General features: G+C 54.7%; 1 protein-coding gene across 2 annotated transcripts; it reads left to right on the top strand.

The window, feature by feature from the left end:
• Positions 1 to 10292: 10292 nt before the first annotated feature.
• NELFCD (negative elongation factor complex member C/D) lies at positions 10293 to 21718 on the top strand. Of its 2 annotated transcripts, none has more exons than XM_058679712.1 (15): positions 10293 to 10423; positions 14631 to 14752; positions 14946 to 15055; positions 15672 to 15781; positions 16563 to 16670; positions 17277 to 17429; positions 17748 to 17878; positions 18371 to 18536; positions 18722 to 18856; positions 19629 to 19768; positions 20410 to 20524; positions 20805 to 20900; positions 20993 to 21133; positions 21413 to 21542; positions 21630 to 21718. In XM_058679712.1, exons 1-15 carry the CDS (start codon positions 10337 to 10339, stop codon positions 21662 to 21664), a joined length of 1779 nt encoding a protein of 592 aa, XP_058535695.1. In that variant the 5' UTR covers positions 10293 to 10336; the 3' UTR covers positions 21665 to 21718. The 2 variants fall into 2 exon arrangements, with proteins under 2 accessions (XP_058535695.1, XP_058535694.1); XM_058679711.1 differs by having other exon boundaries at positions 10339 to 10423; positions 14610 to 14752.
• The last annotated feature ends 445 nt before the right edge of the window (positions 21719 to 22163 follow it).

Genomic DNA, 22163 nt, shown 5'->3' with positions numbered 1-22163 from the left:
GCTGGAGATTCCATCAAGGCAAGGGGCACACCCAGGGAAAAATCAGCCCACTTCCCTGGCCACACGTGAGGGACCCTGAGCAGAGAAGCTGCGGGCGGGGAGAGCCGTGTGTCTGTCCTTTGTTTTCTTCTTCCTGTTGAGCACAACTATGCTGGGGTTGCTGAAGCCTTGGGCCAGACACGACGGGGCAGACCCACATGTCGGCAGAGTGGGAAGCCACAGGGACAAGCCAGAGGCAAACAGCCAAGTCAGACATGCAGCAGCATCGCAGGCAAGTTAACGCCTACTAGAACAACAAGGGGTAGGGGGTGGCATAGTCGGTAATGCTGCTGCCGGAGTCCTGGCTGCTCTGCTTCCGGTCCAGCTTCCTGCTGATGTAACCGAGAAAGCAGCCCAAGTGCTTGCGGCCCTGCCACCCATGGGGGACACCTGGAAGGGACTCCTGGCTTTGACATGGCCTAGCTCTGGCTATTTTACTCTTCCAGGGAGTGGACCAGTGGATGCAAGCCGCCCCCCCACCCCCGTCTCTAGCTCTGATCTTCAGAAAAACACAGTAGAGTCCTGACTGCATTGTACACGAGACCTCCCATAAGCTCATGAGAACGCATGTCATGAGCAACTTCCCCATGGACTTCCAAAGGGGTTTGGCTCCAAGGTCAGCTCACCTTTTAGTCTCATTTCCCACAGACTTTTTCAAGTACCTAGCCTTATCCACAATATTCACTTTTTAACCAAATATTATTCAAAGCTGTCTTAAAAAGAAGAAATCAAGGCTGTCAATAAGATTGGAACGTGATTAAATAGATGTTGGAGTTCACAGAAAAATATTTCCAAGATATCATACAGATGTTTAAAGAATTACAGAAAATATATGGTTGGGGGGGGAGTAGCATGAGACGCACTGTGAGCTAAGCTATCACTTGTCACCCAGGCGTCCACACTGGAGTCTGGTCAGAGACCTGCGTGCGTCTCCTGGCTCTAGTCTGGGCCAGAGCCTGTCGGGGAACCATTTAGGAAGTGAGTTTGTGGATGAAAGATCTCTTTCTGTCTCTTTCTTTTTCTGCCTTTTAAATTAATAAATCTTCTTTAAACAGTTTTTCTAGATACCTAATGTCATGGTTGATAGTGGGTATTATCTGATGTGGTATGGATGGTATTTTAAAATATCTGATATTTTAAGATGATGAGGTTTGGTGGTAGAAAACTGGTTCCCAATACCTGTGGGTGGGGGAGGGCCTGGCAGGCACTAATGGGATCCAGATGCTAGCAGACTGGCTAACTTGGTCGTTAGGGGAGCTTTGGTACTGTCACAATTCTCTGTGTGTCTGGAATTTTTCCAAATACAGATCATTTTAAAAATCAGCTCAGATGTGAAAATGTCCAAACGGAACGTGGCTGAGTTTGCCCCAGCAGCTTCATAGAACCGTCATGCACCTGTTCGCCTGCCAGTTTTTCTGGCACCTTCTGCTTGGCAAAGTGCCAGTGACAAATGACCAAGACGCCAACCCTATGTGCCCCTGCCCTGGGCGGGAAGCCATCTCCTCGGGCTCCTGCAGAAGGACGTGTCCCTTTGTGAGCAGTCCCCATAAGCGTCCTCCAGTCAGGCTGCAGATCCCCCTCCTGGCCCAACCAGTCCTGTGCTTCAAGCACTTTGTAGCAAAAAGAATGAAAAGACAAATATTCATTGCAATATGAAAAGATTCGAACCCCATGCAGATTTTTTAACAATGCATTTCCATGAGGTTTTTAAAGACACAGATTAAAAAAAAAAGAACTTCTAATTTTTAATCAGGATAATCTTAGGTCTCTGAGCTTGCACTGATACCATTAGTTCCACTTAAAAAAGACAAATGGATAGAAAACGGGGCGGGGGGGTCCTAAAGAAATGAGAGCGGATTGTGATGGAAAGTACCCATGGGTGACCCTAACAGCTCCCATGTCCATGGTCAGTTGAGTCCAGAATGGACATCTGCCCTGCAGTGTCACATCAGTCACTTGCGAATCCTCGGTTCAGAGTCGGGCCAGGGTCAGCCTTATCATGGCCGTGCCCGCCAGTGGCTACAGGCAGAGAATGGGAGGCCAGGTAGCACAGGCAGAAAGAGGCTGAGCCCTTCGTCCCCTTCTGAATCCCTGGCGAGGGCGGGTCATGCCCTGGACCTCCCAGCCAGGCACTGGTGTCCACTGCTCCGCCCCCTCGGGTTAGGCTCTCCCCACGGCAACCCCAGATAATTGCCCACGCACAAATAAAGGCTACTGGAAGGTCGGTGGAGCTTCTCACACTGCCTCCTGTGCCCACACCCGCCAGATAACTCCAGGGGTAAGTCAGGTTTCAGAAGGGGTCAGTCTCCCCAATTCTTGCACCTATTGGTTGACGGCTAAGAGCTGCCCAGAGGGCACCTAACTTCCCAGCAGCTGTGCCAGGACACTGAGACAAGCACAGGCCAAGCCCTCCGGAGCCGGCAGCAGGATGCCTAAGCCGGCTGTCGGCTGGGAGGGAGCCTGGGGGTAGAAGCACTGTGGGGTCCACTGCAGGGAGAGAGGCGAGGACGGCACCGTTAGACAGTCAGGGATCTCTAGAAACTGTGGACACATCTGAGACTGAAAGCTCTGGGGTGACTCAGTCACGCACCCTCCTTCCCCGGCCCCTCTTCTGTTCTCTCTTGGGGCTCTCCCAGGTTCTCCCAGTGAAAGAATCAAACCCTCCTGCTCACTGCAGGGGAGGGGCAGGCAACTGCCTGGAAATCTCCCGGAGCCTTCCGCGCCTTGCAACACAGTCTGCCCTTGCAGAAATTACTTAAGCAGAGCCCAGCCTGCTGGCCAGGAGTCTACCTAACTGGGAAAAAAGAAACAGCAGTCTCCCAACAGACTGAACAGAAACAGGGACTCCAGCCCAGCCAGCTGTCCGGGCCTACCTATGGGGAGAGCGTCACACTCCAGAGACTGAGGACTGAGGCCTTCAGGGGACGAGGGATGCCTCCTCCTGCCTGTCCACCCAGGCTGTTCTCAGGCCTTGACCATCACATCAGAACACACACCGACCACCCAACGGCAGAGTGACGCCCCTGGAGGTTAGGCTAAGGCAAAGGCCAGGTACTCCACCCGGGTCTCCCACGTGGACCGTGGTCCCAGGTGCATCGGCAGGCAGCTGCATCAGCAGCAGAGGAACGCAAGCTTGAACACCCTGACGCCCATGCCTACAGCTGCTTTTAAAGATGCATTTTTTTAAAGATTTATTATTATTGGAAAGCTGGATATACAGAGAGGAGGAGAGACAGAGAGGAAGATCTTCCATCCGATGTTTCACTCCCCAAGTGACCGCAACGGGCCGATGCGCGCCAATCCAAAGCCAGGAACCGGGAACCTCTTCCTCTGGGTCTCCCACGCGGGTGCAGGGTCCCAAAGCATTGCGCCGTCCTAAACTGCTTTCCCAGGTCACAAGCAGGGAGCTGGATGGGAAGTGGAGCTGCCGGGATTAGAACCGGAGCCCATATGGGATCCCGGTGCCTTCAAGGCGAGGACTTTAGCTGCTAGGCCACTGCGTTGGGCCCCATTTGTTTGTTTTAAAGGCATAGTCTCTGGGCCTGGCGTGGTAGCCTAGTGGCTAAAGTCCTCCCCTTGAATGCGCTGGGATCTTACATATGTGCTGGTTCTAATCCCGTCTGCCCGGCTTCCCATCCAGCTCCCTGCTTGTAGCCTGGGATTGGGACCCTGCACCCGTGTGGGAGACCCAGAGGAGGCTCCTGGCTTTGGATTGGCGTAGCACTGGTCATTGCAGTCACTTGGGGAGTGAATCATTGGACGGAAGATCTTCCTCTGTGTTTCTCCTTCTCTCTGTATATCTGACTTTGTAATAAAAATAAATAAATCTTTTTTTTAAAAAAAGGTACAGTCACTCACACACACAGATTCCATCCCATCACTGACTCCCCAAAGGCCCACAGCATACAAGGCCAGGCCAGGCTGAATTCAGGAGCCCAAGACTTGGGACACAATCTGCAGCCTCCCACACACACATCATCACGCAGCTGGACCTGAAACATGGAGTAGCCAGCACTTGAACCAGGCAGTCTGGTATGGGATGTGGCCTCCAAGGGGAAGCCCAACCCAGTGAGCTATACTTCCTACCCCCAAAACAGAGTCCCAGAGCTAAGGTCAGGTCCAGAGACAGACAGGGCAGGCATACTGGGATGATCAAAACTGGGAAGCTTTTTTTTTTTTTAAGGATTTATCTATTTTTATTGGAAAGTCATATTTACAGAGAGAAGGAGAGACAGAGAAGAAGATCTTTCATCTGCTGATTCACTCTCCAAGTGGCTGCAAGGGCCGGAGCTGAGCAGAGCCAAACTAAAGACAGGAGCCAGGAGCTTCTTCCGGGCCTCCCACATGGGTGCAGGATTCCAAAGCTTTGGACCATCCTTTACTGCTTTCCCAGGTCATAGCAGAGAGCTGAATGGGAAGTAGAGCAGCTGGGATTAGAACCAGTGCCCAGTGCAAGGTGAAGATTTTAGGCACTAGGCTACTGTGCCGGGCCGTTCCCAGGTGATTAGCAGAGAACTGAATCAGAAGTGGAGATGCTGGGACTTGCAGCTGATGCTTCAGGCGGTGGCTTGGGATGCTGTGGCACAATGCCACATACCAAAGGCTGGCTATAACCATGACCATTGTAACAACAAAGTCCCAGTGTCGTCCAATTAATTCCTTTCTAAGCAACCTTGAACCAGTGATCACAATTCTAAGAAATTTGTAGAAAAAGTCTACTTTTAATCATTTTGTCATTTTAATCCTTGTAATATTATAATCCCAGTGTTTCTTACTTGTACATGCAGGTTTATCGGTGGAAATTAATAATGGTCACAGTTTACCACTTACCAAATGCAGCCATATGACTTATGAACTCTTTGAAATGAAATGTCCAGTTTTTCATTCTGGTACTGAACAGGCCTACTTCAGCCACCAGAACCCTGGCAGCAGTGGTGGGTTCTCTGTGGTCACCTCGCTTCACGGGCGGCGCCCGCTTCCTGGGCCGCGTCATCCTCATCTGGATGGATGTGCCCTACAGCCTGGCTTCGGAGAGACTGCAGCTTGTGTAGCTGCCTGGCTAATCCCCTGAATGGTGCCCTGGCAGCCTGGGCCAGCCGCCCCTGTCCGCTCCTTTGTCTCCAGATCTCAGGGGTCTCCTGACACACATCCCCGTTATCCAGTTACATTCCAGTTCCTGCATCCAAGCATCCTTCCCAATTCAGGCGGGCATGACAGCTCAAGTTTGGAGGAGACCTTAAGTCCCCCACGAGTGGTCATCATTGGGACCAGGTAAATGTAAAACTGCAGAGTTCATCATTCATTCCCACCGCAACGCTGCACATACTGGAAATGTCTGTCCAGGCTGTCAAGCCGGGACCTCATACTAGTGCTGGTTCGTGTCCCAGCTGCTCTGCTTCCCATGCAGCTCCCTGCTTACATGCCTGGAAAGCAGCAGAGGACGGCTCATGTCCCACCCACGTGAGAGACCCAGAAGGCAGATGGGCATGTCTGAGTTCTGGCACGAACGGGGCAGCTGTCCAGTGGCTGGCAGGACCGACAGTTGCCCTGGGTCTCTTTTTTAGACTCAATTTTTATTAATCTCAAACAAAACTAACAACAAAAAGTCTTCATTTAAAAAATAACAACTAAATGTATCAGCCCATTTATTTAATAGCAATAAAACTGTCCTTTTTAAAAAAAATGTATTTATTTGATGGGCTTATGGAGAGACTTTCTTGTGCAATGGTTCCTTCCACAGCAAGCACAATGGTCAGATGAAGCCAGGAGCTTCCTGCGTGTCTCTGTGTGGTGCACAGCAACTCAAGCACTTGGGTCTTCTGCCATGCTGTCTCAGGCGCAGTCACAGGCGGCTGGCTTGGAAGCGGAGCAGCTGGAGCTCCAACCAGTGCACTCATGGGATCCTAGCAATGCAGGTGTTGGCTTAAGCCACTGCACCACCACACTGACCAATAAAGATTTATCTGTTTAGAAAGTCGCAGATACTCTCTGGGACATGAACTGGCACCCATTTGGGATGCCAGTATCATAGGGGGAGGCTTTACCCACTACACCACAGCGCCTTCCCACAAAGCAGGTTTTTAATAATTCAGCACGGAACTTGGCCAGTAACATTGTCACTTGTCACAGTAGTCTAGGGGTCACTGACTAGCCGACACCTCAAATCCAGCAACAGCACACACTGAGCACTGAGCGGCCACAAGGACAGACTCCAGTGAGGAAGAGAGGAGACAAGCGGATGGAGGGGCAGCAAGCGCCTCCTATCCTATGGCCCTGGGGGTTAGCTTTTGCCACTGCCTCCCAGCCCGTCGCTGGCCTGTTTGGATTGTCTGCAATGTGGATTGGGAAGAGGCAGGATACAGGTTACAGAGGTCCCTACCACGGGGCTCAGCCTCCTACACTGTTCACCAAGCCTTCACGTTGCCAGAATACGCAGGCCTCCCCCGCCAATGGAGAAGAGCCGTGGTCATCCACATGTTGGACAGGACTCATGAGATCTGCTTCCAGATTGTCCCTGTGAACTCCATCCAGGTTTCTCACGTGCCTGCAGGGGCCCGAGACCCTGGGCCGTCCTCTGCTGCTCTCCCAGGTGCACTGACAGGGAGCTGGGTGTCAAGTGGAGCAGCCGGGTCTAGAATCGCCGCCCATGTGAGACGCTGGCAGCGCAGTCAGTGGTTCAGCCGCAATGCTGACCACACCATTCACCATTCTGAAGTGTTCAGTGGTGTGATGTATATTCACGGTGCTCTGGTCCAGACCTCCAAAACCTTTTCATCTTCAAAAACTGAAATCCCACATCAGCTCAAAACCTCCTTCTTCCCCCTTTCCCAAGTCTTGACAATCACCGCTCTATCTTGTTTCTATAGATTCAATTATTTTAGATATTAGTAATTAGATTCATGTAGGCCGACTCGGCCAGTATTTGTCTTTCTTGGCTAGCTTGATTCATCCCATGCACAAGATTCATTTGTTAGAGCACATGTCAGAGCTTCCTTCCTTTTAAGAGATGACCAATATTGGGCCCGGCGGCGTGGCCTAGCGGCTAAAGTCCTCGCCTTGAAGGCACCGGGATCCCATATGGGCACCGGTTCTAATCCCGGCAGCTCCACTTCCCATCCAGCTCCCTGTTTGTGGCCTCGGAAAGCAGTCGAGGATGGCCCAATGCATTGGGACACTGCACCCACGTGGGAGACCCGGAAGAGGTTCCTGGTTCCTGGCTTTGGATTGGCGCGCATCGGCCCGTTGCGGTCACTTGGGGAGTGAATCATCGGACACAAGATCTTCTTCTCTGTCTCTCCTCCTCTCTGTATATCCGGCTTTCCAATAATAATATCTTTAAAAAAAAAAAAAAAAAAAGAAGCCTGCATGTCATGTCAGGCATCCTACTTCAACACACACTTCTGGCTTCTGACTCCAGCTTACTTCTTTAAAAACAAAAATAGATAAAAATAAAATGAATAAATCTTTAAAAAAAAAAAGAGATGACCAATATTGTATTACATAAAAGATCACATTTTGTTGATTCTTTACCCATCGGTGGATATCTGAGTTGCTCCCACCCCTTGGCTATTGTGAATAATGCTGTCATGAATATGAATATGCAAATAATCTGCTCAAAAGCCCACTTTAAATTCTTTTCAAATATCCCCAGAAATGGGATGGCTGGATTATATGGTTGTTCTAATGTTAATTTCTGCAGGAAATAAATAAAATAAAATGAAGGAGGCAGAAGAATCTCAAAATTAGATTTCCTGTCACCAGGGGGGAACAAACAAAAAGCTGGAAGCAGAGCTGGATCAGGCCAAAAAAATTTTCAGGAATTGAAAGACACTATTAAAAGGCCAAATATAAGAGTTATGAGAGTTGAAGAAGGTGTAGAAAGAGAAGCTGGGTTTACAAACGTATTTAATGAAACAAGGGAAAATTTCCCTAATGTAGAGAAAGAATTGGGAAACAACATCCAGGAGGGGCACAGAACTCCCAACAGGCTTGATCAAAAGCGATCTTCACCAAGACACATGATCTTCAAGCTCTCTTCAATCAAATATAAGGAAAAGATCCTTAAACGTGCACATGAAAAAAATCAATTGACATATAAAGGAATGACAATTAAACTCACAAGAGACCTCTCACAGGAAACTCTACAGGCAAGAAGAGAATGGAATGACATATTCCAGATTCTAAAAGCAAAAAAATTGCCGGCCCAGGCTAACATACCCAGAAAAACTTTCCTTTGTTTTTGAAAATGAAATAAAATTCTTCCACAGTAAAGAAAAGTTACAAGCATTTGCCTCTTCCAAGCCTGCCCTACAAATGATACTTAAAGATGTTCTCTTGACAAAGAGGAATAGCGCCCACCAAAACCAAAGGCAAATGAGAGGAACATCCCAGTAAAACCACAGAAGACTAAATCAATGAACAACCCATTGCTAAAATGACAGAACCAAATTACCACCTATTTGCATTAACCCTGAATGTAAACAGCTTAAACTCATCCATCAAACATCATAGATTAGTAGAGTGGATTAAAATAACAAAACACATGTATTTGTTGCCTACAGGAGACACATTTCACCAACAAAGATCACCAACAAATATCTCATGGTATTTGATGTTTTCTGTTAGTTTTACCTCTTCAAAAACACTTTCTTCTGATTAAATTCTTCAATGACTCATACATCATACAGTAACATCATTTTCTTCAAGAATGTTCTTGATTTTCTTTTTCATTTCTTCAGTGACACATTAGTCATTCAGTAGCATGTTATTTAACTTCATGGTGTTGTTAATTTCCTTTTTTCCTTCCTGCTGTTCATTTTGTTTTGTGGCTTTTCATTTAAGGGGATGCACAGTTAACTGTGTAATGGAGACTGTCCTATCCAGATGTGAGGATACAATGCAGTATGCATCTCAACTTCCACCTTGCAAGTGCCAGCATCCTATATGGGCACTGATGTGTGTCCTGGCTGCAGCACTTCTCAAACTCCACTGTGCCTCCAATGGGGCCATTTGGAGGGTGAACCAGCGGATGGAAGATCTGTTTCTCTTTCTCCCTACACATCTGATCTGCTTTTCCAATAAAACTAAATAAAAGAACAGGCAAAAAAAAAAAAAAAACACCCCAATGAGGTTGGCACAATTAGTTATGCCTACATTAATTTGCTCTTACTTCAATTCAAACACTATTTTAATAAATTGAAGCAAAAACAAAGCCCAGCAGTGGTGGTTGGAGTTTAACAGCCATCTCTTCTTCGCTGTGTCTTCAGAAAACAAATGAACATCATGCCCGAACAAGCCGACCATCAACTTGAGCCGCTGCGGGATCCACTGCAGGCTGCCACCTGAGTCCTCTGCTGGCACCCCATCTCATCCCCGGAGGAACCTGACCCTTGCCCACCTCGGACTGCCCCCCATCACAGCAGCCGTCCCAGCTCCACCCCTTGCCACTTGCCTTGCTCACCTTGCCTGACTCCCTGCAGGGATCCGGCCCTCCTGCCCGCCTCATCCCGGCCCCTCCGAGGTTTGCCTGGTGCTGTTCTGTCCCAAGCACACAGGCCGGGCCTCGGCCCACCGTTCTGAGATGCCCTGTCCGGGGCTTGGCCACGCTGCAGCCGTCCATCGCCGGGCGTCCGGCTGGCCTGTGAGGTCTTCGCTCACCCCACTGTCACCTCTCGCTTACCCCATCCACAAGCTCCCTCAGAGCGAGGCTCACTCCGGGCCTGCTCAGGGAGTGGATCAAAGCAGGAACGCGGGAAAGGCAGACCCACACTCCCTCTACCCTGGGGGGCAGCCACCAGGACCGGTGTCCTAGAATGTTCTTCCCGGTCCGGACCTCCCTGGCTGGGCCTGCGGTCGTCCCAGGTCCTCTACTCAGGAGGCTCGCGGTGTGGACGTCCCCCTGGAGGGCCGCTCGGGCCCTTTCCCCGTGCGAAGTCAGGGCAGGTGTCTGGCCCAGCGGTGGCCACACCCTGTGGCTCCTGACCCCGACTTCCCGCCACATTTGCCTGTCGCACAAGGGGAGCCATCTACACGCAGCGGCCTTTAAGAGTGTCTGGGGAGCAACAACTCAATGAGCATGTTTACATTTGAGTACTTTTTACCAACGGTAACGTTAGTGCAAACATTTCCGCGGGCCCGGGCGACTTGGCGATAGAAACTTCCATCCCGGCAGCGTTCCCCTCAGGCCCCGACCCGGAAGCCCGCAGGCCCCGCAGGCCCCGCAGGCCCCGCCCCCGGGCGCGCGTGCGCCAGGGCCGCCCCGTCCGCGCGCAGGCGCCGCGCTGGCTGGCGGGAGAGCATGGCGGGGGCCGGGCCGGGCGCCATCATGGACGAGGACTACTTCGCGAGTGCTGCCGAGTGGGGCGACGAGGCGGACGGCGGCCAGGTGAGGGGGTCGCCTGTCTCCCCGCCGCCGCCGAGCCCGCGCGGCGCCAGGTGCTGGGCGCGGCCGCGCGCCCCCGTGTCCGAGCGCCGCGCGCGGCCGCCTGCCCGCCCCGCTGCCCGCTGCCCGGCCCCCGGCCTCCGCCCCTGGCTGGCGGGACACCGGGGCCGGGGGCGGGCTCTGCCGGCGAGCCTGGCTGCCGGCCCAGCGCTGCTGCCGCCGCTGTCCCTCGGGCGCCTCGTGGACCTGGGCGCCGTGTCCTGCAGTGCTGGGGCCGGGGGTTCGGGCCCAGAGGCGCACGTTTTTAAGCAAAAATAAAACTCAGAAACTCCCAGCCGGTGTTGAGGGGAACGGCAGCGAGACTTCGGCTCTCTGCCCTGTGTTTACTGTTTTGTAAACCGAACTCTTGGAGCCCTCGTGGGGCGATTTCCCCCTCCTTGCGCGGGATAGCAGCCTTGACCTCCTTCTGGGTTTGGGGTGGAAGAGAGGACGCTTTTCTCCCTTGAAAAGGGGGCTTCAGAAGCCGGTCCGTTTATCCCAGACTCAGTCACCCCCTAAGACTTGCGTGGGTCCGTGGTTTGGTCACCATGCCAGGCAGGGCCAGGAGCTCGGAGCCCCATGCCGACCCTCCACCAGGGTGCGGGGTGCCCAGGCCCCAGGCGGGCAGCTGCGTGGGAAGCGGAGCAGCTGGGGCAGGAGCGCGGGGCGGATTTTCCTTTGTGACAGGAAATAAGTTCATGGAAATTGGAGTTCAAAGATGAGTTTATTTCGGAGCAAGATATTGAGCTCATATATACTTTTTCATAATAAATGTTTCCTGTGAACTTTTTTTCAAATAAAGATTTACTTACATGTTCATTTGAGAGGCAAATTGACACAGAGATTGAAAGCGAGAGAGAGCTCTTCCATCCTCTGGCTCACTCCGTGAAAGCTCCCAGCAGTGAGGCCTGGGCCAGGCTGCAGCCGGGAGCCAGGGGCTGTCCAGGCATTCCAGCTGGGCACCAGGGTTTGTGTGCTGTGTCCCTGGAGCGTTGGGACTTAGGTGGCCACTCTCATTGTGGGTCTGGTGTTGCAGCCATGTGAACATTTTGCAGCTGCTCATGTACTCGCATTTCAAAAACAGCTTGCACTGAAACAAGCTCATCCTTCCGTTGTGTGCGCTGCAGACTTGTAGAAACACTTGGTGTGCCTGAGGAGTGGGGACTTTTAGAGAAAAAAGGTAAGGTGAGGTCATTGAGCAGGGCCAGTGGTGACAGTGAGCATTCGAGAGACAAGTGATTGTCGCCCAGTGAGGTCTTCAGGGGTGAGGCCTGCCCAGTGGGGCTCGTTGTGGCATCCTGGTGGGCTGTGACGGGGGTAGATGTGCTGTCGTGTGGCTGCATTGAGTGCGGAGAGTGGTGGAACTCGCTGAGTGCTAAGGCCAGTAGCTTTTTCCTGCTTGGTCACACTCTGTACCTGCAATCGCGAGAAGTGAAGGCGGAGTGACTTTGGGGCCTGTGCAGGTTTCCAAAGGTGAAGGAAGAAGGAGTGGGGTTCGAACCCTTGTCCCTTTCTTCCATTGTTGCTTCCTCAGACTGCTGACCACCAAGGAGGTGCAGGTGTGAGCTGCACAGTCTGTTAGGAGCTCACTCGTCTTGCTGCTCGAAGCGCCTTGGGTACAGCTGCAGCACTGTCGCATTGACCTGCACATCCTGCGCTGTGCCGGGGTGTGTTTGCGGGCCGCCGAGTCTGTCCTTGCTGCGTTCTGCAGAGTCAATCCCTCAGCTTATGTGGTTAGGACGAGCAGAGCTAGGCTGGGACCCCACGGGTGAGCACTCCGCGGCGGATGGGGTAGACCAGGTGTTCACTTAACATTCACTTTGCTAGGTGAAGGGAGAGGAGAGAGGAGGCAGAAGTGTGGCCTGAGCTGGGTTCGGAGACGGGAGGCCCAGTGCCGTCCACTTGATACCGTACGGCATGGGTTCCTGCAGGCACAGTGATGTGTAAGGAGGTAGATTGGGGTGGCTGTAGCCTGCCAGAGGTGAGGGTACACGTGGAGTGAGGTGGGCTACGGCATGGGTGCTTCCTCCCTGGGGAGAAGGAGGGCTGATACATGGCCTAGGGAAGTGGCGTGGTGTCAGCGCAGGAGATGGTTGGAAGGAAGGGGCGAGACAGACAGGGAATGTTGCTACTGCAGGCTTCCCCAACACAAGATGGAAGGAAGGGCTGGCCTGGGTGGATAGCCGGGGGCTGGAAGTGGTGGGTCTTCATGATGGGCCATGGTGGCACCGGTGGGAGAGACCTGGCAGTTGCCTGCCTGACTTCTGGGTCACAGGTGGCAAGAAGGTGAGGCTGGCCCTGGCCCAGAGGTGCTGTAGGCTCTTGTGAACATCCCTATGGAAATGAGTCCGGGCTTGGAATACTTGGGGCTGGAGCTCATGGGAGAGCTGTCCCTGAGCAGTGGAGTAGCAGCAGTGTTGGTGTGACCCAGGGAAGGACGAGTCAGGCACCACAGAGTGAGTTGGGTCAAGTCCAACCTCAGGGTTTCCTTTGCAGGTCTGAAGTCAGGGTGGACACCCCCTCCGCCACAGCCTGCACAGCAAGCAACACGTTAGCATCTTAGTCCAGACCGGGGACCAATAGTTCAGGCTCTCATTGCTTCCTTCTGAGCACAGGGGAAAGCTGTTGTGGACAGTTTGTAGTAGAACAGGTGTGATTATGTTCCAGTAAAACTTTATTTACAAAAATAAGGGGTGGACTGGATTTGGTCCTGGGCCAGTTCTTAGCTGGTGATGTGGCCAGCAAGTGGTCTCTGCTGCTAGTCTGTGAACTCCTTAGATGGAAAAAACCAGGTCTTGTTGAATGTTTTCTTGGGTTCCCTGGATAACAGGCACACGTTGAGTTACAATGTACAGAGTGTGCGTGCCTGTGGTTAGGGTAACAGTATGTGAAGGCAGGACAGGCCAGGGCCCAGGCAGAGTCCATCCTCAGGTGGTGGTCAGCAGGTGCAGAGGCCTGCCCTGCCTGGAGGCTCTGTGACCTCCCTGAACTTGTTTTCACTCAGATGGGCCTGGAAGCCCGCCAGACAAGTTATGGGTCTTCCCTTTCCAGAAGTAAATAGATGCCTGCAGTGGGCACTTCCTCACTGCTGTATGTTGCAAAACACTAAGTGACACGGGTAAAACAGGGTTAGCATCTATCTAGCTGTTACTGGATTTCAGAGATTATGCTTGGCTCTTCAAAAATCAGCTTGTGGAATTGTCAGAATTCTCACAAGGTGGGAGTTGGTGTTGTTATTATCTTCACTAAACAGGAAGAAACGGGTCCTCAGGAGTCCATGACTGTGGCTGTGGTCTAGTTTAACAGGGCACGGTGGTCTCACACCCACTAGGTGTGACTTCAGGACCCCTCACCCCTGCACGCGTACAGACAGACACATCTTCTTTTTTTTTTTTTTTTTTTTTTTTTTTTTTTAGGTTTTAAAGTTATTTGAAAAGCTGGTGTGGGTGGGCGGTACGGTGTGAGAGGAAGACAGAAATCTTCCATCTGCTGCACTTCCCAGATGGCCAGAGTCAGGGCTGCGCCAGGAGCCCCGAATTCCAGCCTGTACTTTGTAGTACCAGTGCTGGAGCCGTTGCACTGTTTCCCAGGCACATGGGCAGGAACTGGGCCTAGAAGCAGAGCAGCCAGGACATGAGTGGTGCTCTTCCAGATCGTAGCCTGACTTGCCGCCGCTCAGTTACAGCTCCCCAGATGCCATTCTCTTAGCTATTCATCACCCTTTAGCCCAGTTCATGAGCTTGTCGTGAGAGTTGTAGAAAATAAAGTGTGTGGGATAGGTTGGAGAAGGGTTGCAGCGGGCCTGTGTGGTGGCAGCATGCGCAGACTGAGTGTGGACCTGTGTATTGGCAGCGTCCACAGACTGAGTGTGGGCCCGAGTGGTGACAGCGTCCACAGACTGAGTGTGGGCCCGAGTGGTGACAGCGTCCACAGACTGAGTGTGGGCCCGAGTGGTGACAGCGTCCACAGACTGAGTGTGGGCCCGTGTGGTGGCAGCGTCCCACTCGGAGGTATGGGCCCGTGTGGTGGCAGCGTCCCACTCGGAGGTATGGGCCCGTGTGGTGGCAGCGTCCCATTCGGAGGTATGGGCCCGTGTGGTGGCAGTGTTGCACTCGGAGGTGAGCTGATGCCTGTGTCCTGGCCTTTGCAGCAGCAGCAGCAGCAACAGCAGCAGCAGCAGGAAGATGACTCCGGGGAGGGGGAGGATGACGCGGAGGTGCAGCAGGAATGTCTGCACAAGTTTTCCACCCGTGACTACATCATGGAGCCCTCCATCTTCAACACCCTGAAGAGGTAGGTGAGGTGTGGGGAAGGACTCCGCAGGCCAGTAGGCACAGGTCACCCCCTGATGGTTCTGAAAGCAACCCAGAAAGAGCGGCACTGGAGTGGGAGGTCACTGAGAGCCCCTTGCTTCAACCTCACTGGAGAAGCCGGGCCCCTCGCCCCCTCTGTGCCCAGCACCACAGCTGCTTCTTTGCCCCTCCAGGTATTTCCAGGCAGGAGGGTCCCCGGAGAATGTCATCCAGCTGTTGTCGGAGAACTACACCGCCGTGGCCCAGACCGTCAACCTGCTGGCTGAGTGGCTCATCCAGACAGGTGTGCGGGGACAGCCTGGGCACTCAGGCTGAGATGGGAGCCTTTTTACCCATCTTTGATTCTTGCCTTTGATTCAAAATTGAGATCTATAGACAGCCTGCAAATGTGATTGTCATGGAGCTGTTCCCTAAGTATGCTGTGGAAGTAGGGGATTATTCAGTGCTTGTTTAGGGCATCCTTTTCACGGGCTGTGATTGTGGCTTTCAGCTAATGTGATCCCAGTAGATCTACTGAACTGGTGCCAACGACATCAGGGGAGCAAGTCTTGTCTGGGAGCAGTGACTGGCTGCTGTGTGGTACCTGGGCCTGAGCTGTGCTTGTGCTTGGCACCTGCTTGCCTCTGGGCAGGGCTGTGTGTCCATCCTCCCTGCTGTCCAGTTTAGCATTTGCCCTCGTCCTCAGGGAGCTTGTGGGGATGCCGCCGCCCCTTCCCTGTGGACAGGTCCTGTTCTGCCTTCGGACTCTCAGTGTGGATACAGGCAGTAACTGTTGTCGGGCAGTCCGAACCCACACGGTGGTCCATGCTTGTACGTGCTTCCCGTACACCTGACGTCTGCTCGGGCAATCCAGTGAGGGGGGGCTGCCAGTGCCCACCTGTTGCTGCCGTTTCTTTCAGGTGTTGAGCCAATGCAGGTTCAGGAAACTGTGGAAAACCACTTGAAGAGTTTATTGATCAAACATTTTGACCCCCGCAAAGCAGATTCCATTTTTACTGAAGAAGGCGAGGTGAGGAATATTCTTTCTCCATTTCCCGCTGGTTCCCCAGGCGTTTTGCTGGTTGTAGGTGTGCAGTGTGGTGTGGCCTGCCGTGGGAGCTGCATGCGAGCTGGTATTGCAGCTGAGTGGGAGAGGGCTCGCATGGGGTCAGAGCAGCCTGCCAAGTGCTGTCCTTGGGGAAGGGGACACACATTCTGCACGGATGGTCCTGTGTGTGTCCTGAGAGGAGCAGCGCTGAGCCCGAAGGGGACAGTGGGGGGAGATGGGAACAGGCCTGCAGGACTGGGGGAGACGGATGCAGGTCCCGAGCCTGGAAGGCCGGCGGAGCCTCTGGCTGCAGCGCCCATGGCAGTTGTCTGGCCACAGTTGCCACGTCTCGCCAGACAGGTGTCCTCTGGGGCCTGCTGTGCTCGGTCACTGGCCAGTAGCCATGGGGAACCTGGCCTTGGCCCATTAGAACAGTGGGGCCCCAGTGCCCGTGGCACCTGAGTCACACAGCAGGAGGCTAAGCGATGATTTTGTGGCATATGAAGGGCAGAACTGCCTGAGTTGTGTACCCTGCCGTGGGCAAGCAGCCCACGTGGTCTGAGCATGCTGGTGTGGTTCAGCTGCGCGGTACACATGTGTCCAGGGGCTGTTCTGCTCTCAGCATCTGTGTGGCTGTGACCATGCCTGGTCTACTTCCTGTGGTGCAAGACACTCCTGGGCGGCTGGAGCTAGAATGTCCTGGGGAGTGTCTGTGGCAGTCACTACCTGAGCTCACACCAGGCCTCTTTGCTGTTGGCCGCAGACCCCAGCCTGGCTAGAGCAGATGATCGCACATACCACCTGGAGGGATCTCTTCTACAAACTGGCTGAAGCCCACCCGGACTGCCTGATGCTCAACTTCACTGTTAAGGTAGGAGAGTTCTGGAGCTGTCCGAGACAGTCCCGTGTGGGAGGGCGAGCCTGTTCCCTGTGGCAGGCCCTCCCTGGTCTTCCCTGTGAAGTGCTGCACTGCTGCGTTTTGGTAAGTGTAGAGAGCATCTGTGTGTGTGCGCGCGCTTTGGTGTTGAGTGTGCTGGCCTCTCAGCAGGGATGCCCTCACGGCGTCCTCACAGTATCTTGGTGTTGAGTGTGCTGGCCTCTCAGCAGGGATGCCCTCACGGCGTCCTCACAGTATCTTGGTGTTGAGTGTGCTGGCCTCTCAGCAGGGATGCCCTCACGGCGTCCTCACAGTATCTTGGTGTTGAGTGTGCTGGCCTCTCAGCAGGGATGCCCTCACGGTGTCCTCACAGTATCTTGCATACGAGCAGCTTAGAACCCAACCTGGGGAGCCTTTTGCCCTTGCAACAAGCAGCCCAAGGTGGGGGGCTGAGCCTGGGCCGTGGCCTGGATGGCTGCTGCTGATCACCTGAGGCCAGGCTGCGTGTGTTTTGTTTACCACATGCACTGCCAAGCCCTGCGTGGATGCCACGTGGGGGCACCTGGTGTACCACCTTGACCTCCTGTGTTTATGTGGCAGCTCATTTCCGACGCGGGGTACCAGGGGGAGATCACCAGCGTGTCCACGGCATGCCAGCAGCTGGAAGTGTTCTCCAGAGTCCTCCGCACCTCTCTCGCTACGATTTTAGATGGAGGAGAAGAAAACCTGGAGAAAAACCTCCCTGAGTTTGCTGTGAGTCCCGGGAGCAGGGGCTCTCTGGGGTTTGGGTTTGGCCTGCCTCCCTGTGTTTGCAGTGTAAGACCCAGGAGCTCCGCTGTTCTATGCTGCCAGGACAGAGTGACTCAAAATCCAGTCACTCTGTCTTGGGCTAAGTGTCAAGTCGATTTTGAGTGAGGTTATAAAACAGGTTCCCCACTGGTGTTTTGCAGGAGTGTGGGTTAGCAGATGCCCTCCTGGAGAGTTCTTGCCCTGGCTGGGACCCAAGAGTTGCCTGGTTGCCTGGCCAGTGCTGTGAGAGTGAAGGCCACTCTTGTCTCTTCCCTCTTACAGAAGATGGTGTGCCACGGGGAACACACTTACTTGTTTGCCCAGGCCATGATGTCCGTGCTGGCGCAGGAGGAGCAGGGCGGCTCTGCCGTGCGCAGGATCGCTCAGGAAGTCCAGCGCTTTGCCCAGGAGAAGTGAGGCTCTGTCTCTGACTGTTCCATCACTCCCAGCTCCCCAGCACCCACCCCAGCCTGCTCGAGTTGCATGGCCAAAGCTTCCGGCTCCTTCTGTGGTACCTGGCTAAGCTCTTTATCCAGTGGGGCTGGATGAAGATCTTGTGAGGTTCTTGATGGTTTTCTGTCCCCTGTGTTATCAAATGTGAGGACTCATCAGTATCAGGTCAGGTTGTAGACTTGAACTGGCTGTTCAGAACTTGTTCCGTGGTAGCCCCATATCTTACAGAACGGATTAGCTCTTCTTAACTTTCTTCTGCTGGCAGACTCTGAGTGGGGTCCGGAGACCGAGTCAGCAGTGTGTAGTTGAGTCTTCTCTAAGGTGGCTTGCATGGGTCAGTCATGGCTATGAAGGACAGGACTGTGAACAGAGCTGGGTACCAGCAGGGCAGGGCGCTCAGCGTAGGTCGGGGGAGCCGCCATGCTAACGAGAGGCTGTGTTTCTCCATCCAGAGGCCACGATGCCAGTCAGATCACACTGGCCTTGGGCACAGCGGCCTCCTACCCCAGGGCCTGCCAGGCTCTGGGGGCCATGCTGTCCAAGGGGGCCCTGAATCCTGCCGACATCACTGTCCTCTTCAAGATGTTCACCAGCATGGACCCCCCGCCCGTGGAACTCGTAAGTTGCTTCTGATTTTACAGTTAGAGGGGACACCGGTGCCCATCAGCAGGGTCAGTTCTGAGAGGCCCAAAAGTGTTCTGATTCCATCAAGGGGCTGAGTAAAGAGGTTCCCACCCTCTCATGTGCTGTAGTGTGGAGCTCCGTGGGGGTGGGGTCATCCTGTTCCTGCCGTGTCTCCTCAGATCCGGGTGCCGGCGTTCCTGGACCTGTTCATGCAGTCCCTCTTCAAGCCAGGGGCCCGGATCAACCAGGACCACAAGCACAAATACATCCAGATCTTGGCTTACGCGGCCAGTGTGGTGGAGACTTGGAAGAAGGTACCATGGGGTCCAGGGCATGTGGGCCCAGGCTGGGGAGACACGAGCCCTCCATTGGGGCCCAGGGCATGTGGGCCCAGGGCGGGGAGACATGAGCCCTTCATGGGGGCCCAGGGCGTGTGGGCTCAGGGCAGGGAGACATGAGCCCTTCATGGGGGCCCAGGGCGTGTGTGCCCAGGGCAGGGAGACATGAGCCCTCCATCGGAGCCCAGGGCATGTGGGCCCAGGGCGGGGAGACATGAGCCCTTCATGGGGGCCCAGGGCGTGTGTGCCCAGGGTGGGGAGACATGAGCCCTCCATTGGAGCCCAGGGCATGTGGGCCCAGGGCGGGGAGACATGAGCCCTTCATGGGGGCCCAGGGCGGGGAGACGAGCCCTCCATCGGAGCCCAGGGCGTGTGTGCCCAGGGTGGGGAGACGCAAGCCCTCCATCGGGGCCCAGGACGTGTGGACTTGGGGGAGATGCCTGTGCTGTGCTTTGTGACTGGGGACGTCAGGCTGTGGAAACCCTCGAGCCTGCCTGGTGTCAGCAGCTTCTCCTGTCACTGCACAGAACAGGGTATCTCCGACTTGTGCAAACTGCAATGGGGGGATGACCAAAGGAGTGAAATGGATTCCCCTAAGGCAAAGGCGAGTGCCAGTCTCACTGGGGTTTGGCCTCTGAGCCCCGGGCGACTGTGAGGGCAGATGGTTTGCAGGGAGAAGTGACCAGGGCCACCGCCGGGACAGCAGGGCTGGCGGCCCGTCTGCATCTGCCCAACTCTGTGCTTGCAGAACAAGCGGGTGAGCATCAACAAGGACGAGCTCAAGTCCACGTCAAAGGCCGTGGAGACTGTGCACAACCTGTGCTGCAACGAGAACAAGGGCGCCTCGGAGCTCGTGGCCGAGCTGAGCACGCTCTACCAGTGCATCCGGTGCGAGGAGGCGGCCCCCGCTCACGCTCACATAGCAGACAGCTCGGGGACACACGGTCGTTTTCTTTTTAAACTGTGTAGGGCGAACTTCCAACAGTGTTAGCAGGCTGGTAATGTTTGGGGGGTACCTGGTAAATTTTACCACTAAATGTAATCAGTAAAACCAGTGGCACAGGAGGACAAGCCAGGGTGGCAGGCCTGGTTGTTGTGCACGTAGAACACGCACACAGACTGCAGGTGGGAGGTGGCCTGTGCGCAGGCCTTCCCGTGGGTACGGCTGGCCCGCCAGTGGGTGTCTTAGGCCTCAGGTCTGTTTCCAGCTGGCTTGTACTAGGGATGGAGACCAGGGGGGCAGACTACTGAGGCAAGTGTGTGCTTGGGCCACCCCACTCGCTGAGGGCTGTGTCCTCTGGGGTCAGCAGCCAGGTCTCAAGGGACCTGCGGGTTGAGCTTTTGCTCCTTACCCAGGCTGTCTGTGAGCTGCTGCCCTAGCGTGCTGCGGACACTCAGAGGAGACTGCTGGCCGAGCAGACAGGCAGGCCTGGTTGTGGGGCACGTCAGGCTCCCTGGCCTGGCCACACTTTCCTGCGCACCATGCTCCATGCTCTGTTTACAGGAAGCGCTCTGCTCTGCTGCTGCAGGTTCCCAGTGGTGGCCATGGGTGTGCTGAAGTGGGTGGACTGGACTGTGTCAGAACCAAGGTACTTCCAGCTGCAGACCGACCATACTCCGGTGCACCTGGCGCTGCTAGACGAGGTGAGGGGGCCGCAGAGCATGGCTGCTCGGCACACAGGTCACGTGGGTGCACCCCGCGGCCCCTCAGCGAGTTGGGGCTATGCGTGTCCCAGCGCTAGCTGTTGAGCAGCTTTGTCCCATGGAGGTCTAGCTTCATGGACCGCATGACCCAGGCCTCGGTTCTTTTCAGGCAGACAGGGGCAGGGGTGACACAGGGGCTGGCTGGTCTGGTCACAGCACCCAGAGTGAGCCCTGCGAGCTGCCCACCCTGCTGAGCGCGGCCCCTCTGGCCTGTTTGCAGATCAGCACCTGTCACCAGCTCCTGCACCCCCAGGTGCTCCAGCTGCTGGTGAAGCTCTTTGAGACGGAGCACTCACAGCTCGACGTGATGGAGCAGGTGCGTGGCCCCTCCCCCAGCCGCGCTGGCCTGTGCTGGTGGCCCGTGCTGGTGGCCTGTGCTCACTGCTGTCTCTGCCTCCTCTGCCCCAGCTTGAGTTAAAGAAGACCCTGCTGGACAGGATGGTGCACCTGCTGAGTCGAGGTTATGTACTTCCTGTTGTCAGTTACATCCGAAAGTGTCTGGAGAAGCTGGACACTGACATTTCACTCATTCGCTATTTTGTCACTGAGGTCAGCAACGCACCGTCGCTCTCCCGTTCCCTCCCATGACACTGCAGTGCCCTCCTGGGCTCAGTCTCGTTGGTCTGTCCCTGAGGCTTCCTGACCATCCTGGTGATGGCAGTGCCAGCTGGTGTGGCTGGGGGAGCTGTGTCGTGTGTCCGACCTACCTCACCAGCCTGGGTCTTGGTGCTGGCACGGGTGTGGCCACGGGAGGCGGGGTGGGGGCCGCCTCACTGCCGGCTGTGGCACCTGCTGCTGATGCAGGAGCAAGCCTGAGCTCTCACGCAGGTACTGGATGTCATCGCTCCTCCATACACCTCTGACTTCGTGCAGCTCTTCCTGCCCATCCTGGAGAATGACAGCATTGCCGGCACCATCAAGACGGAAGGCGAACATGACCCTGTGACAGAGTTCATAGGTGAGGCCGGTGCGGAGCTCCTGGCTGCTTCAGCCAGCCTCGTGTTCATTGCCTGCCTCTACCCAGTGACTCTACCTTGCTTTGCAGCCCACTGCAAATCCAACTTCATCATGGTGAACTGAGGGTTGGGACGCTCCTGCAGAGCTGGGGAAGTCTCCGGAAACAGGCGGCAGTGAAACCCCCGTCCTGAAAGTGGGGCTGTGCGGGGAGGACACGGATGGCTTCCCGGCAGCAGGGAGTGGAAAGCGGCTGCTCCAGGCCCGCGTCCAGTCCTGCCCCGGCCTGTGTGCAGCAGGACCCCCGTCCCTGTTGGATGGGCCGGCACGCAGCCCTAAGGGGTGGGAATGCGAAGTGAGAGGATTCCTGAACTGCTTTCGAGGTGAACTGTTAGTTGATGTTGTGCTGTGATTGTTTTAATTTACTAGAATAATAAAGTTTTTAAGAAGCCAGGCCGTGTTGGGCAGTGTGGATCCCGACATCCAGTGTCCTTGTGTAAATAAGACACGTGCAGGCTCGTCGTGTGGGACTGGGCATTTTATTTGTCAGATGGCCCATGGCACCTCCCCCCCACCCCCAGTTGACCCCCAAGGTGCCATAAGAACTGGTGCGAGGTGCTCTCTC

The sequence above is a fragment of the Ochotona princeps genome, chromosome 22, assembly GCF_030435755.1.
Source record: "Ochotona princeps isolate mOchPri1 chromosome 22, mOchPri1.hap1, whole genome shotgun sequence".
In the NCBI taxonomy this organism is placed as follows: domain Eukaryota; kingdom Metazoa; phylum Chordata; class Mammalia; order Lagomorpha; family Ochotonidae; genus Ochotona; species Ochotona princeps.
This window is presented reverse-complemented; position numbering and strand designations above follow the sequence as displayed.

Bases quoted from the DNA above. Each gene is read 5' to 3' on its own strand.
- NELFCD (XM_058679712.1), top strand. From the start codon at position 10,337: ATGGCGGGGGCCGGGCCGGGCGCCATCATGGACGAGGACTACTTCGCG. The intron at 20,901-20,992 runs GTGCGTGGCCCC...CCTCTGCCCCAG, and splicing joins AGCTCGACGTGATGGAGCAG to CTTGAGTTAAAGAAGACCCT. The intron at 21,134-21,412 runs GTCAGCAACGCA...GCTCTCACGCAG, and splicing joins TTCGCTATTTTGTCACTGAG to GTACTGGATGTCATCGCTCC.